The sequence below is a fragment of the Mustela erminea genome, chromosome 5 (genome assembly GCF_009829155.1).
Source record: "Mustela erminea isolate mMusErm1 chromosome 5, mMusErm1.Pri, whole genome shotgun sequence".
Classification (NCBI taxonomy): domain Eukaryota; kingdom Metazoa; phylum Chordata; class Mammalia; order Carnivora; family Mustelidae; genus Mustela; species Mustela erminea.
Genome location: NC_045618.1, coordinates 7,230,553 through 7,245,235, shown reverse-complemented (window position 1 = coordinate 7,245,235; position 14,683 = coordinate 7,230,553). Strand labels below are relative to the sequence as shown.

General features: G+C 53.0%; 1 protein-coding gene across 5 annotated transcripts in view; it reads right to left on the bottom strand.

Moving 5' to 3' along the window:
- NTRK3 (neurotrophic receptor tyrosine kinase 3) overlaps positions 1-14,683 on the bottom strand; it is a 382,186-nt gene that overhangs the window by 70,749 nt on the left and 296,754 nt on the right. For all 5 annotated transcript variants that reach the window (XM_032342082.1, XM_032342076.1, XM_032342077.1 and 2 more), the window contains one exon: positions 3,900-4,030. In XM_032342082.1, the coding sequence (XP_032197973.1) occupies positions 3,900-4,030 (131 nt within the window). The remainder of the gene's footprint in view (positions 1-3,899; positions 4,031-14,683) is intronic.

Here is a 14,683-nt window from a genome sequence, read left to right as displayed (position 1 = left end):
GGGTCATGAAGTCAAGCCCTAACTTGGACTCTGTGCTCAGTGAGGAGTTTGCTTCAGATTCTCTCTCTCCCTCTCCCTCTGCCCCTCCCCCATCATCTGTGCTCACTTGCGTTTTCTCCCTAAAAAAAAAAAAAAAAATCCATATTTTTTTAAAGATTTTTTTTTTTTTTAATGTGACAGAGGGAACAAGAGAGCACAAGCAGAGGGAGCAGCAGAGGGAGAGGGAGAAGCAGACTCCCTACTGAGAAGGGAGACCCCCACGGGACTTGATTCCAGGACCCTGAGATCATGACCTAAGCCAAAGGCAGACGCTTAATGACTGAGCCACCCAGGCACCCCAAGTTGCCTATTTTTATGGAACTTAAGGTGAAGCCTTTATTTTTTAATTTTTTTTAAAAGATTTTATTTATTTGACAGAGAGAGACACAGCGAGAGAGGGAACACAAGCAGGGGGAGTGGGAGAGGGAGAAGCAGGCTTCCCACCAAGCAGGGAGCCCAATGCAGATAAAGACTCTGGAATGACCTGCTAAAGGTCAGTGGTTAAAAAGTGTTAAGAGGAAAACCTATTTTTTAAGAAATTGGGAAAATACTAAAAATCTGAGATCCTGCACTCAGATTGTCTCACAAATATTTTCAGTGTCTGTTCCAAGGTAAACTAACTGAAACTAGAAATCATGAACACCCAAAACAAAAACAAAACAACTCTCCAAATGAAAAGGAACTCCAGAGTTGCAGTCCAGACATACTGGAAGAAAGAAGGTTAGATCCAAATGTTTAAAATTATCAACAACCACAACATGAATAAAGTTAATTCTATAGGAACAGGCTGATACAGTAAAGAAATAATTACTAAAAACAAAGCAAAACAAAACCCAAAAAACCAACAAGATGGTATGCAGCCAAAACAGGGAGAAATAAAATTAAGATAACCATAAAACCATGAACCACTTAGATAGCTTGGAAGTAGATTATATGGTTCATGGAAGTTAAAACAAAAGCCTCCACAGACAGGACAAACCCTACACTAGATAAAACCACAAGGAGAATTCATGACTCAAAGCGATGCTGAGATTCACCCAGAACACAGCCTAGTGAGTCAGAGGGAACCGGGAAAGGCCGTGACGAGGGGCTCCTCCCCTCTTCTGTGAAGGAGAGGGGCTGCCTGGATCTTAGGTGCTCCCACCACCAATTCGCTGCAGGACCTTGGGCAAATTCCCTGACCTTTCTTTCTGTGCCTCAGTATCCGCTTCTGTAAAATGGGGATCGTGATGGTCCCTGACACTTAGGGTGGCTTGAGAGGGCAAAATACTAACCCACGCACATTACTGACTGTGGGGCCATAATTGGTGCTCCCCATTAGATGCTGTTGTTATCATCCTGAACAGCACCCTCCTCCTCCTCACCTATCCCTTCTGGGCTCTCATGTTCTAGGATCCTGAGATGGGAGCTACATGAGCCCGGGTGTCCCCTTGCCTCCGCCACCCCCGGTGCCTCACTCGGTGCCAGGCACATCGTAAGGGCTCAGTAAATACTTGTGGGATGAATAAATTGAGCATCTTTTTAAGAACATGATCAGTCGTTGAAAGAGAAATCTTTTACAGCACTCTGAACTATCACAAACTAACATTAGTATATCCTCAGTAAACGGAGACAATAGAACACTGCCAACTCCACGCCCCACTCTTCCAATACTCCCTCTCTCCCTGCAAAGGTAACCGCTACATTGACTTATAGAGGTCACGGGCTTGCTTTGGGAAAACCGTTTTTACTACCTCAGTATAAATCCCTAACCTCTAGAGTTCAGTTTTTCCTGTTTTTTAAACCTGAAGTAAGTGGGATCATATATATAACCTTATATTATTATAATTATATGTTAATTAATATATTAATAATTATAGCATAATTATAGCCAATATAATTGTATTATATTATATATTATAATATATTGCATATAATAATATATATGATGGTGATGAGAGATATATATGTATATATATTTATAGATCTGTCCTTTTTCATTCAACATGCTGTTTTTGAGATTGTTTATTATTACATATAGCTATAGATCACTCATTTTCTTAGTTGAATCATTTCTTATTGTATGAGCATACCACCTTTATTTATCCATGCAGCTACCAATGGACCTTTGGGGCTGTTTCTAGTTTTCGACTGTTGTCAATAATGCTTTCTGAACATTATTAGACATATCTCTAGATAGCTAGCTAGCTAGGTAATAGGAAGGAAGGAGTAAAATAGAAGGAAATAAAGGTGCGTGGATGGATGGATGGATGGATGGATGATAGAAAGAAAGACAAATACCTAGTGGAAATAGGTCTAGAAGTAGAAGTGCTAGGTCACACAGTTTGATGTTCTAGAAAACCGAACTGGTTTTCAGAATGCGTATACCACTTCACCTTCCCACCGGCGCAGGAGGGACATGCAGCCGCACACCTATTTTTGTCAGCTATGGTCACCACCGTCCAGCCATTCTGCTCGGCATTCACTGGTATCTCATGATGGTTCAATATGCATTTTTCTGATGATGAGTTAACTGGACCCCTCTCTCATTCTGCCAACAGCTACCTGGCTATCGGAGGAGGCTCTCTGAGATCTTGGGAACAAGAGTATTCTCCGTCAGATGATTATGTCAAAAGGGCATCACCGATTTTAAAATATGAATCATGTAACTTTTTTTTTTTTAGTTTTATTTATTTATCTGACAGAAAAAGAGCTCACAAGTAGGCAGAGAGGCAGGTGGAGAGAGAGGGGGAAGCAGGCTCCCTGCTGAACAGAGAGCCCGATGCGGGACTCGATCCCAGGACCCTGAGATCATGACCTGAGCCGAAGGCAGAGGCTTCACCCACTGAGCCACCCAGGCGCCCAGAATCATGTGCTCTGAATGCCAGGTTTACAGGACCCACATGTCCAAATCATGCTCTTGTCCTGCTCTTCTCCCTCCCTAAGTATTCTCTCGTCCCCCAAGCCAACGGCAAACATCTTTAGAACGGAGGCTGTGAGGTCTGCTCTGTCTCCCCCATTGCAAAAAAAAAAAATCTTGCCAATCGACTTAAAACCACAATTTTGGGAAAACCTAACTCTGGGTTACACTTGGATGTGTGCTCTGAAAGTCCACAACTACCTGCACCAATATGAGAGCGAACTCGAGAGGAAGGGAGTTGCACAAAGGAGTCAAATCTGAAGAGGATGAGAGAACCAGAAAACACCATTTCTCGGCCCTTCTCCAGGGGAGATGAGTGTCTTCTCCAGAGGCTGGGTGGATCTCCTGGGCAGCAAATGGTGCAAAATCCCAGGGCACTCACCTCCTCCAGGTTCCCAGACTCAAGGAGAGAAGAAAACCCTCTTAAAAGGATGAAAACAGAAACACATTTTTCTGTGTCATCCAATCTGGGTACTGTCCCTTAATGCCCGACTGCTCAGCGAGAAACATTTCCCAAGGTTTGGGGCCATCATGCTATTTCCTGCTCAATGCACAAAAATGTCCATTTCATTTACCAGTCCCCCGAGGGATGCTGGAATGCCCAGTGGATTTGTGTCACCCTATAAATTAAAAGTTTGAGGGAAGTGCAGACTCTTTGGGGGACAAAATTAGAAATCTTTCCACTTCCCTGGTCCAAGCCGTTTAAAGACATCCTCACTCACTGGACCATCCCGTGTCTATGGAGGCGTGCTGAGCCAGTTTATTCTCAGGCTGCTCAGGGACACAGCTCCAGCCTTCCAAAGCCAGAGGACACCTCACCGACCTTGGAGCAAGGGCCCGATTGCGTCTGATAACGCCCAGAACCCTTTCACACCCGGAATGGAGCGAGCCTCTGCTGCTGGCTCCCCGGCCCCCAGCCGCCCCCCTCCTTCCTGGCAGCCTGCAGACCTCCGGGATTTACCTTCACAGCCACGAGCATCTTGTCCTTGGTCGGGCTGAGGTTGTAGCACTCGGCAAGGAAGACCTTCCCAAAGGCTCCCTCGCCCAGTTCCCGCTTCAGCACGATGTCCCTTCTCTTAATGTGCTGCACATCTGCAGGAGGGGACAGAAGACAAGAGAGCAGCCCGTCAGTTCCAGGCACCTGTCCTCACCGCAGCGGGGTTGCCGCTTCTGAGTCCGCGGCACAGAGAGGCAAACCCGGCCACGGACCCAACTCACTCCTGACAACCGGCCTCGCGTGGGCTTGGGGGGCGAGTCCGACCCAGAACCAAATCAGTCTCAGCCCTGACCCAACCCACCCCTAACTGGTCCACATTACAGCAGCCTCGGCTGGAAAACAGAGTCCACAGGGCTCATGCACAGGATTCTGGAACAATCCGCTATGGTTGCTAGACAGCGTGTACATATAGGGCAGTCTCAGCAGCCACTGGCGCAGGAAAGCCCTGGGCATCGTGCGGGTTCTGACTCGGGAGGTCTGAGAGTCTGCAGGTCTAACAAGCTCTGGGGGGACGCCCGAGTGTCCTGGGCCCACGGACTACACCTCCAATAGTGTGGTTTGAATCCTGGGCCCCGCCACCTCCTTGTTGGTTTTTTTGAGCTTGGGAAAGTGATTGCATCCCAGAGCCTCAATGTCCTCATCTGTAAAATGGGATTAACATCCAGTCATGCCTTCCTTGCTGAATTGTTATGACGATTAAATGAGAAAGCCTGATTGAAGGCTTCGGCCCAGCGCCTGGGACAATCGAACGACACACACACACACACCCGCAGACACACATACACACACACAGGCTCTTGTTACACAGCAGCAGCTGTACCAGTCCTAGCAAGGTGTCTGCTTTGTGGTGGAGACTGCAACGTGGGAGCTAAAATTATCTGGGGGAAGCCTCTGCTTGACAAATCCTGGTCTTCTGAAAAACCAATGAGATCATGAAAGCCAAGACCAGAGAGCACCCTGGAAACACGTTCTAGGCAGAGAAGGGTTGCCACTGCCTCAGCTGACTTAGCAAGCCTGTTAAAGTCCATCTGCTGGGAGAAAGCAAGGCTGGGACCCCAGGAAAGAAGCCTACAGAGGGCTAGTGCGAGCCATGGGCTGGTGATCTAAGGAGCACGCCTGGATGGAGACTGATGGCTGACCTTCCCATGACTGCGCAACAGGCAGGTGACCACCGCCCACCTGTAGGGACATTAGGAAGAGCCGTGACAGCAGGCGGGGGGTGGGGGGTGGTAGACTGCCTCAAAGGACCTTGTCAAAAACTGAGAACTGAAGACAAGGGAGTGGCAAGCCGACCATCCCCGTGAGTGAGGAGACAGGACAGAACAGATGGGTGCAGACTGGTGTTTGGGTTGGCTTGGGAATTCCTCCAGGATAGACTCCAAATCGTTTTGTTTGTTTGTTTTTTCTGTCAAAGTTCATGGTCTCCCCACCGTGTTCCACATGACCTGCTGGGGAGGATCTGTGGGAGGAAGCGTTTGCAGACCATTTTTCTCTCCTCCCCAGCAAGACGGACCTGCAGGCTCCCGGAGGCGTGGGCCGTGTGAGCACACAGAGGGGCTCTGCCCCAGTCTGCACAACAAGCGAATTAAAAATCGGTTCTCTTCTTTACACCCCGTGTCACTATTTCTTAGCCTCTGAGGAATGGGATTTGTTGGCCTTAAAGGGGAAGGCCAGAGAGTCTCCCGCTGAGAGAAAATGGGAGGTCAGGGCCACTCAGGGGAGGCCGTCTGCTCTTTGCTACCTAATCATTCCCAGGTGACCAGCGATGACGCACAGGGTCCTACAAGGTGAGCGTCCTGGGGCGGCCGCGGAGCGCAGACGGGCCAAGAAGGCAGCCGTGAGAGGCCACGTCCACACCTCTCTCTCCGGGGGGCACCCGGACCAGACCTGGACCCTCCGCACCGTACGGGCTCCTCACAAAACATCTTAGGACTCGGTTCCCTTGTCTGTAAAATGGCTGTGGGAGGACACGCAAGTTCTACTTACCCGCTACGTGCGCTGGTTATGTGAAGGTTTGTAATTCCTCGATCTCTAACACGGCAGTGTGTTTTGGTCTTTGCACCATTATGGATATTATTTTACAAGAAAGGGAAGCAAGCCAGGGCCAAGTCAGAAGTCCGCCCCTGGTGGCTGAGTTGGGACTGGAGTCCAGAGCATTGGGACACGCCAGAGTAGCCAAACCACAAAGGGACAAGCCCCCTTCGGTCCTAGACCCACCCCAACACCAGCCTCCCTGGGCACTGTAAAGAGGACAGTGTCGCTCTCAAACTTGAGCTGCGACAGAATCTTCTACGAGGCTCGTTCAAACACACTGCTGGGCCCTTTCTCCCAGAGATTCCCATTCACTAGGTCCAGACTGGAGCCTGAGAGCTTGCCTTTCTAGCAGGTTCCCACGTGATACTGACTGTGCTGATCTGGGTACCCCACTTCGAGACCCACTGGAACAGGATGGCATTTGGAGGGGAGGGATTAGCCAGCTCTTAACGGACAGTCCCACACCCGCAGATGTTTTATTCATTTCTCGCCACCTGAAGGCCTGCAATCCTCGACTGACCAGGGGCCCCTCTCCCCCACCTAGCTGCACGGCCAAGGCTGAGTCAAGGTCCCTCTCAAGGACTCAACGGCTCAGCCATGCGATGAATGAAGGTCATGCCTCTCTCGCCTTCTTGTGTCCTAGACACATCCCCCACAAAGGCAAAGCAACAGGATATAAATTCCTGGATCCCTTAGTCCAACTCTGGGCTGAGCGGCCTCATCAGCCCCGCGAGCTCTTCTCACTCTCAGCTGCCACGAGTGCAGAATGAGGACCTAGGGACGGAGGAATTCCACGGAGAGTGGGCTCTGTTCAGCTGCCTGGGCTGGCCCGCGTCTTAGAGCCCACCAGCTCCCCTGCCTCCCTCACAAGCCCGGAAAGGTTCAGACAAGTCAAGTAGATGCAGCAAACAGGGAGCCATTTCTCAACCCTCCCTCCGTACCCCAGGACTCGAGAGCCTGGCGGCAGCAGAACCCCAGCCATAGGAGAGGGGTAATGGCTGTGGGCCTTGAATGCATTAGTGGGGGCACAGGTGACCACGTTCCTGGGAACGCTGCAGTTCTCCACAAGCATGGAGCAGAAGCCTCCTCCAGATTTGCAGAGGGATCTTTTTCAGAGACTCGGGAACACCCAGGGGCTCAGAATAAAACAGGCCTGGTTCACTCTAGTTGTCTTCGGGGAGAAGTATTTTGAGAGCGATACCTGAGCCTCGTCTCCAAAAGGGGGAGCGAGATCTAGAAAGGGCAGCAGGAGGGATGGAAAATAAATATAGATTCCATTCGAGCATAAATCCTCCCCCAGGAGAGAACACCCCGCCAGTCGTGGGGATGAGGAGCTCCGCTTGGCAAATGAGGAGAGAGGCTGGGTGTGCGCCAAACGCGTAGGCGAGTCACTTCTATACGGACAGCCCCGTGTACCAACAAGACTCTAGACCCCAAAACATCGTCTGAGCAGCAGCGTATCCCTGAACCTAAGCAGGGAGAAGCAGGACAAAGGGAAGTTCATCGGTGGCCAGTCCTACCCCGTGGTCAACATTCACCTCTGCTGATAACCACGAGAGCCGAGGGTGATTGTGCCCCTTTCACAGATGAGAAAAGGGAGGCAGGGCTAACTCTCCAACGCTCACAGAGCATGGCCAAGGAAGGATCCTCTACATGGCTCCCGCACTCAAGTTCCTTCCAGTACTCAGGATGGCCTTTCTTCTGTCCTCCCCTAATGGGTGGCCACTAAGATCATTTGGTCCACAGAAAGTCAACCCTTCATGTTCCCCTTCTCCCAGCCTTGTCTGACTTCTCTTACCCCACTCCTCCTGGGACTCTATAGCCCAAGGGAGAAGGAAGGAGCTTCCTTTCCAGAGGCCCCCGAGGAGGAGTAAGGAGGGGACCCGGGCGGGAGGAAAGGGTGCTGCTCGGGCCCCGGGAGACGGCTGGAGTGAGCCATTCCCATTGCTGACATCCTCTTGTCTACTTGGGCCTCTTTTTGTGCTTATTTTTAGCTCACACGGCGCTGCGCAGAGCTGCCTCTGGTGAAGCCATCTGACCTGCATGCCAAGAAGTGATGGATTCTCCTAGGAGGAGAGGGCATCAATCTCCTTTTACTGCCTGGCTGGCTGGCCCGGCAGAGTCTGGGTCACAGGGCTCAGACGCCGGGACCCTGGCAGGGGAGGAGGAGGGAGAGGGATGCACAGCCCAGGCCGTGGGAACACCTCCTAATCTCCAGGGGGGAGAGGCAGCTGCAGAAAGCGGGGGGCCAGTGACCAGGGGGAGCGGTCTCTGGGAGACGTCACGGAGCCCCTGGGACTTTCTATCCTGACTCTTCCCCTAGCTTCTTCCTTCAACACAGCCCCCTTCTGGGCTCTGCCAGAGGAAATCATCCGTAGAGTTTCTCTTTCCCGCAGGACAACTGGTTCCTCAGACAAAACACAACGAGGAGTTCTGTTTCAGTTACCGCTCCATGAATTTTCCTCTGTACCGACGACCAAGATAATTATACCATATGTATGGGATTCACTTCTGCGAGGTCTTCCAGGCCGGCAGTGAGCTTGACCTCGGGCGGAATCACTAATTCAAGGAGGTCACAGCCACCTCCGTCCAGAAGACCTCAGAGGCCTCAGAGCTCAGTGGGCAGGCTGTGGTCATCCCCTTGCCCTCCCCATGTTCACCCGAGCTGCCTTGCCCAGAACCTTCTGTGACCTGCACCGGTCTGCAGGACAGACAGACGTGGCTGGTGACGTCAGTGACCACGGTCAGCCTAACCTCTGTGTTCTGGGAGAACAGGGCTGTGCCCAGCAGAAACCGCTCGGTACTGCTGATCAGGCTGAAGAGGAAGCATAAAACCCATGAAAAATGGGGGAGCTGAGCAACGGACGACGGGGGAAGAGAGACAGGTCTGTATGGGAGCCTGGATCCTGCCGCTCACGGCCGTATCCACCGCTGGGCCGTGGCTCCTTATCCGTGGAATGGGTGTGTGAGTGTCTACGCAGCCAAGTTGTAGGAGGACAGAGGCATGCTTTCTGGATGACAGAGGTCGTCGGAACTGTCTGAAACATGACGGCATTTAATACAAGTGTGCTCCTTCCCTTCTACAGGATTTTCATTTGACCCGAGAGCTCAGCCTACTGAGAACCAAAGAGTGACTTGGAAAGAAACCCAAAGAGGGTTTGTTCTCCTGTAATAAAATGGCTGAGGCTGCTCCGGGGGGAGCCGGTGCTGGCTCGGGGGGCTCCCAGCAGCCGGTCCATACCTGCCACCACGATGTCCAACCTCCTCCCCCTACAGAGTCCAAAATAGTTTGCGGGAGGAGGTCGGTCAGACAGCGGAATAAAGACATCGAAGGCAGAGACAGCCACCTACTAAAGATTACTATTGATCAGGAGGAAAAGAAACAACCAGACGCCCCAGGGTCGGCGGTTATGAAGAATGGTGGTCCCGACTCCACTCTGTGTCAGGCAGCAAAGTCACGGCCCCAAGGCTGGCACACTGCCTCAGTCAGACCCAGGCTGTCCTCACAGAAGGCCATTGGCCCCCTCGGTGCCTCGGGTGACGGTTGTCCTAGGAGGCCACGCAGTCAGGCAGCTCAGAGACCATCCCTCTCTGAAGGCTGTTCTTCTGAGGGACTCAGAAGCAGGCCCTCCCAGCACCCCTCAGGGCCAGACACGTGCTCTCTCAGTTGGGGCCTGATGGGCTCTCCTGTCCACCCCGCCTTCCCTGCTCGCCTGGCCCGCTGTCACCCCCAGTGCCTAACCCGGTCCCAGCCTCATTGTGGAGACGTCTCAGGTCCTTTCTCTGTCACCTCTGTCTCTCTCCAGGCTGGTCTCTCTGAGCTTCTCATCATCCCCTGATGCCTTTGCTAATAATACAGACAAGTCCCATCAGAGCCAGGAACCCTGCTAAGTGCTCACCATACCTCGTCTCATTTGTCCTCACAGTGGTCTTAAACACAACATGCTGTCCAAGTTCAAGGTGATGAAACAATCTGCTCAAGGTCGCCCAGCGGTGATAGGTGGCCCATCAGACTCTAGGGTCCAGCAAGCACAGGCCACCCTCCACCCCCTCAATCGCAACAGCCTCCCCCTCACCAGGCTCTGCCATGCCTACCCCGGGGAGGACGCTGCCTTCTGAACCGGCAGAGACCATGGCGGAAACCAGTCACATCTATAAGGTCACGGAGAGAATCCTTTCCCTCATCCCTGCCACCATGGGTCGTTACTCCCCGAGCCCAACAGGAGCAGCAAAGTCGGCTTCTGGAGATGAGGACGGTCCCAGAAGGCACAAATGCAAGACCCCGATGCCTCGCAGAACAAGAGAGGGTCTCCTCAGCCTCGGGGTTCTCGCATTACGAGGTGAGTCCAGAGGGCGCCCGTGTGCAAAATGGAGGGGGGAGAGTCCTGGCAGGAAGGGTTGGGGGTGCGGAGAGGGAACCAGAGAAGAAGGGAGGACCTCGGAGAAGTGTGTGCTTTCTTTGCACTAGCCAGACCCGAGGGTCCCGGGCTGCCAAAAACGCTCAGAAGAAAACATCCATTCAATACCACACATTTAATTACACATGAAATGGAATGTCTTTAAATGGAAGAATAACATTCCCGGGGCTCCAACGGTGGGTGTTTGCAGTGGCAGGAGGGAGACAGAGGGACCAGCTCTGCATCTTAGGGGGAAGGAGACTGCCGCGCGAGAGCAGGACTCCTGCTTTTGCTAGAGGTAGGAATTGCTGCCTGCCCTTCCAGATGCGCCCTCCCCACTTCTTAAGGCCTCAGTGGCTACATCTCCTTTCCCACCAACGGGCGGCCAGGTGGGTAGAACTCATTTCCCCTCTGGTATTGCACAAGGGCAGAAGCAGGTAAGCATGTGCCCTGACCAGCTGTGGACCAGCTGTGGTCTGCAGCCGACCCGCTCATGTGCCCATGGACGGAAGAGCAGAGCGTGGCCGTCCAGTCCCAATAAACCGCTCTTCCAAGGCAACCCCTGGATGGTTTCCGGGCAAGGAAGACAAGAGGACCTCCGGGGTGAAGCCAACTCAGGGTTGACAGAAACTGAGGCTGCCGCTGGCCAGTCTGGGTCCCATTCCAAGGCTCCCCTAGCTGGACTGGGACTCCCCTGCCCAGTTTGGGGCCTCGGCAAAAGGGGGCTGGCGGTGCTCAAGTCGGAGACCCGTGTGTGTTGTGAAGTTGTTAAGTTGTGCCCCAGCACCGGGCACAACACGCAGCAGGTGCTTACTCAGTATCTGGTGTGTAAGCAAATGGATAAAAACTCCTCCACCCCCGAACCCTGCTGGGGAGGTGAGGAGAAGAACACAACAGAGAGGGGAGGAAGAAGGGAGGCTGAGGGAGCAGTAAAAAGAAAGGAAAGATGAGTGAGAACGGGAAAGGATCCAGAAAGTTCCAAAGAGCAGCCTTATTTATGTCCTGGCTCCAAGACTGGCCCCAGGAACCAGGACCACATTGAACCAGGACAGTTCTGAGACCCGCGTCCTGAGCCCCCCTTCCTAGCACCCAGTCTCCCCAAAAGAATGCCTCTGCGGTCTCCTGGGACAAAGCTCGACACGCACCCGGTGTCCACTCGGGGGCACGTGCACGCCCCGAGGCGAGGAGTAACGGGCTAGGACTCCAAGACGCCGTGTTCCCACCGAGACGTATACATAAATAAGACACCCTGCTGTTTCTGGAAACGACGGGGAGAGAGGATCAGCAGAGGACTGTCTGTTCTGGGGTGATTTCCAGCTCACGTTTCCTGACATGAGGAGTTCAGAGAGAGAGAGAGGGGGACATTCAGACGTGCCCCTCCCACCCCGCCCCAGGTGCTACCCCGTGGAGCTCGACCTTGAGCTTGGGCACTGTGACGGCCACGCGGGGCCTCCCTCACCCACCCTGCCTTCTGTACCCACTCCCTTCATCTACAGGTCGCGCTGGCCCTTCCCACGGTGACAGGACCCCTTCTGACTCTCATTAAGCACTGACTGCTCCAGCCGCGAGTAAAGAGCTGGAGAACTCCCCGAGGACAGCATCTGGAATTGAGCAGCTAGGTGCTGAAAGACGAAGCTCAGGCTCCAACTGGAAATCTGTCCCTCTAGCAACTTGCCTGGCTCCCCATTCTCTCCCCCTCCCCCGGCCTGGATGTTTTCTTCCCAACTGGTCGGTGACAAACCCTCACTCCAAATGCCCATACAAGGGGCCGGTCCTGAGTCTCGGCGTCCCCAGAGGCACTTCCCCGCCAGCAGCTTCCCCGGGGATGCTGCTCTGTCCTCTCAGCCCTGGCATCTAACTGTCCCCCAAGTCCCTCCTGGGGCACTGTGGCTTTTCATCAGCAGACACAGGGCAGAATGTGTTCAAGGATATACCTTCCGGCTCTGCAGCTCGAGGCCAAGACACAGACGGCTGGGCCCCATGGAGCCGTGAGGATGCAACTTCACGTAGACATCCTGAGTTCAGGAAGTAGAAATGCCTGGGAGAACTTCCGGGTGAACCGGAAGGGGACCAGAGACCCACTCACGGGACATGCTGTCAGCCTTGAAGTCTACCAGCTCCCTTAGGTCCAACAGGAAACGGAACCCTTCAGGCAGGAGCAGGAGGAATGGGCAACAATAAGGCAAGGGCAACAATATATCCAAATACCCACAAACACGTACAAAAAGAAGACAAGGACAAGAAGGGGGCCTTGTTACAAGTAAGCACCAGTATTAAGAGCCAGAGCATAGCTTTGGAATGAGGCACATCTCCGTAGGAATTCACGTTCAACAGAAAAAAATCTTAGGAGACAGAACTGGACAATTTCCCAAGCCAGGCTCAAGCTTCAATGTTTTCAAGCTTCAATGTTTCATGAAATTAAGAGAATACCCCACCCAGCCATTCTTGGGTTCAGTGAAATTCTGTGTGTACGGTATTGTGTCTGAAGGGTATAAATCTGTATAATAATGGCTACAAAGTTTCACCAAGGAATGTGCCAGCTTCTTCCTCCTACTTGCTCCCTTCTTCAACCTTCCATGAGCTCCTCTGATTACTTAATCTCTCTGATCCTTGATTTCCTCACCTGTAAAATGGAGATAGCAAAACAACAACAACAAAAAAAAACCAAAAACAAACAAACAAACAAACAAACAAACAAACAAAACCACCAACCACACGGCCTTGTTGGATCTTTAAATGACACTGGTGCTGAGTGCTTAGAACAACGCATTAGCCCATAGCATCGATGTCTTCAGGGGGAGGTCTCTGGGATGCTATTTGAGAACTCTACTAACTTGGCCCAAATCCCCAGGCGTTTTCCCTCATAAACTCCCTGCATAAATACATAAAATAGGTCTGACAGAGGGAGGGGCTCTCGCTCACTGTCCTCTGAGCTCCCCTCGTGGATTCATGCCTGTGCATTTTTACCCACACCGTTCCTCCATCTGGGTACCCGGCACCAACTTCCACCAGGAAAAATCAGCCCATGCCCCAGGAGCAACTCTAGTCCCCTGTTGTCCATAAGATCTCCCGATCTTCCAGATCTCACTGTCCCCCCGGCCCCGGGTATGCCTAGTACAGAAACAGATGCCCTGGGACCCCTCTGCCTACTTCGCTTCTCCTCATCTCCCTTTAGGTAGCAGCTCAGCACATGTTTGCTACCTGGCTGGAGGGAGCGAAGGACATTAGCAAAGGCCACTGGGAGACTTCTTTGCAACATACGCGGAGTATGTTGAGAGACGGGCTCCTGGGTTATTTGTGTGCACAGGCCCGACCCTTAGATTTCCCACATTCACCAGCTGCCAAGGGGGGCTGCTGCCTCGTGGCTTCCAAGAAACTCAGTGAAGATTTTAGTTTAAAGAAGCCTAGGACGTAAGCAGGTAGCCCAGCTGGGGATGCGGGACCCCATCTTAGGGTCCCAGAAGGCCTTTCTTTAGGAAGGGTCGACTTCAATTCTGCCTAAAGCAGGAGGCAGAGAGCTCAGGCACCAGGGAGAGGCGGAGCTGGGGTTCTCAAGGGAAGGAAAGGCAGGATACCCAGGCCTTGGGAATTTAGAAACATATATCCCCTTATGGGGCCCTCGGGGTCTTTCACAAAAGACTCATCTTTCCTCTATGCAGGGCTGAAACTCAGGACATAACTGGGATCGTCTAGAACATACCTATGCTCTCTTTGGGAGCCTTTCAACTCTGGGGGCGGCAGAAGACTGCTCTCGGGTGGCTCTGGTCACCCTGCTTCCCCGGCCACACCATTGGGGAAGGGGATGTGGTGACAAACCACACCTGCTAATCCCCCACCCCCTCCCCCTACCCAAGGGGCCAACAGCTCCCTCAGTCCTCCCAGCTCAGCATCCACACGCGTCCCCCCCGCCCCTCAGTGCAGAATGTTCTCCGCGGCCGGCTCCCCGTAATCCTACCCCAGGATTCCTGGCCAGACCTCCCTTCACCTGACCACACCTGTTCTACCAGACTGCTGGAGAGCCCTGAAGGCCACCTCCACAGACGGAGGAGGCCTTTGGGGGCCTGGGGATTCGGCGGCTGGGCCCCCTCCAAGGGGATGTTCCCATTTCCAGTTCCCACTCCCACCGCGGAGGCATCTGCCAGGCACCCCCCACACACACACGCCTCCTGCCCTGGTCCTCGCTCTCTTCAGCCTTGTATCTGATGGGTTCAAGGTCAGAGGCCAGAGCCCCTGGGTCGCTGCCACTCAGGCCCTTGGCGTGGGCAGCCTGAGCTGGGCGCGGCCAGCAGATTCGTTCCGCACGGCCTCCGCCATCCC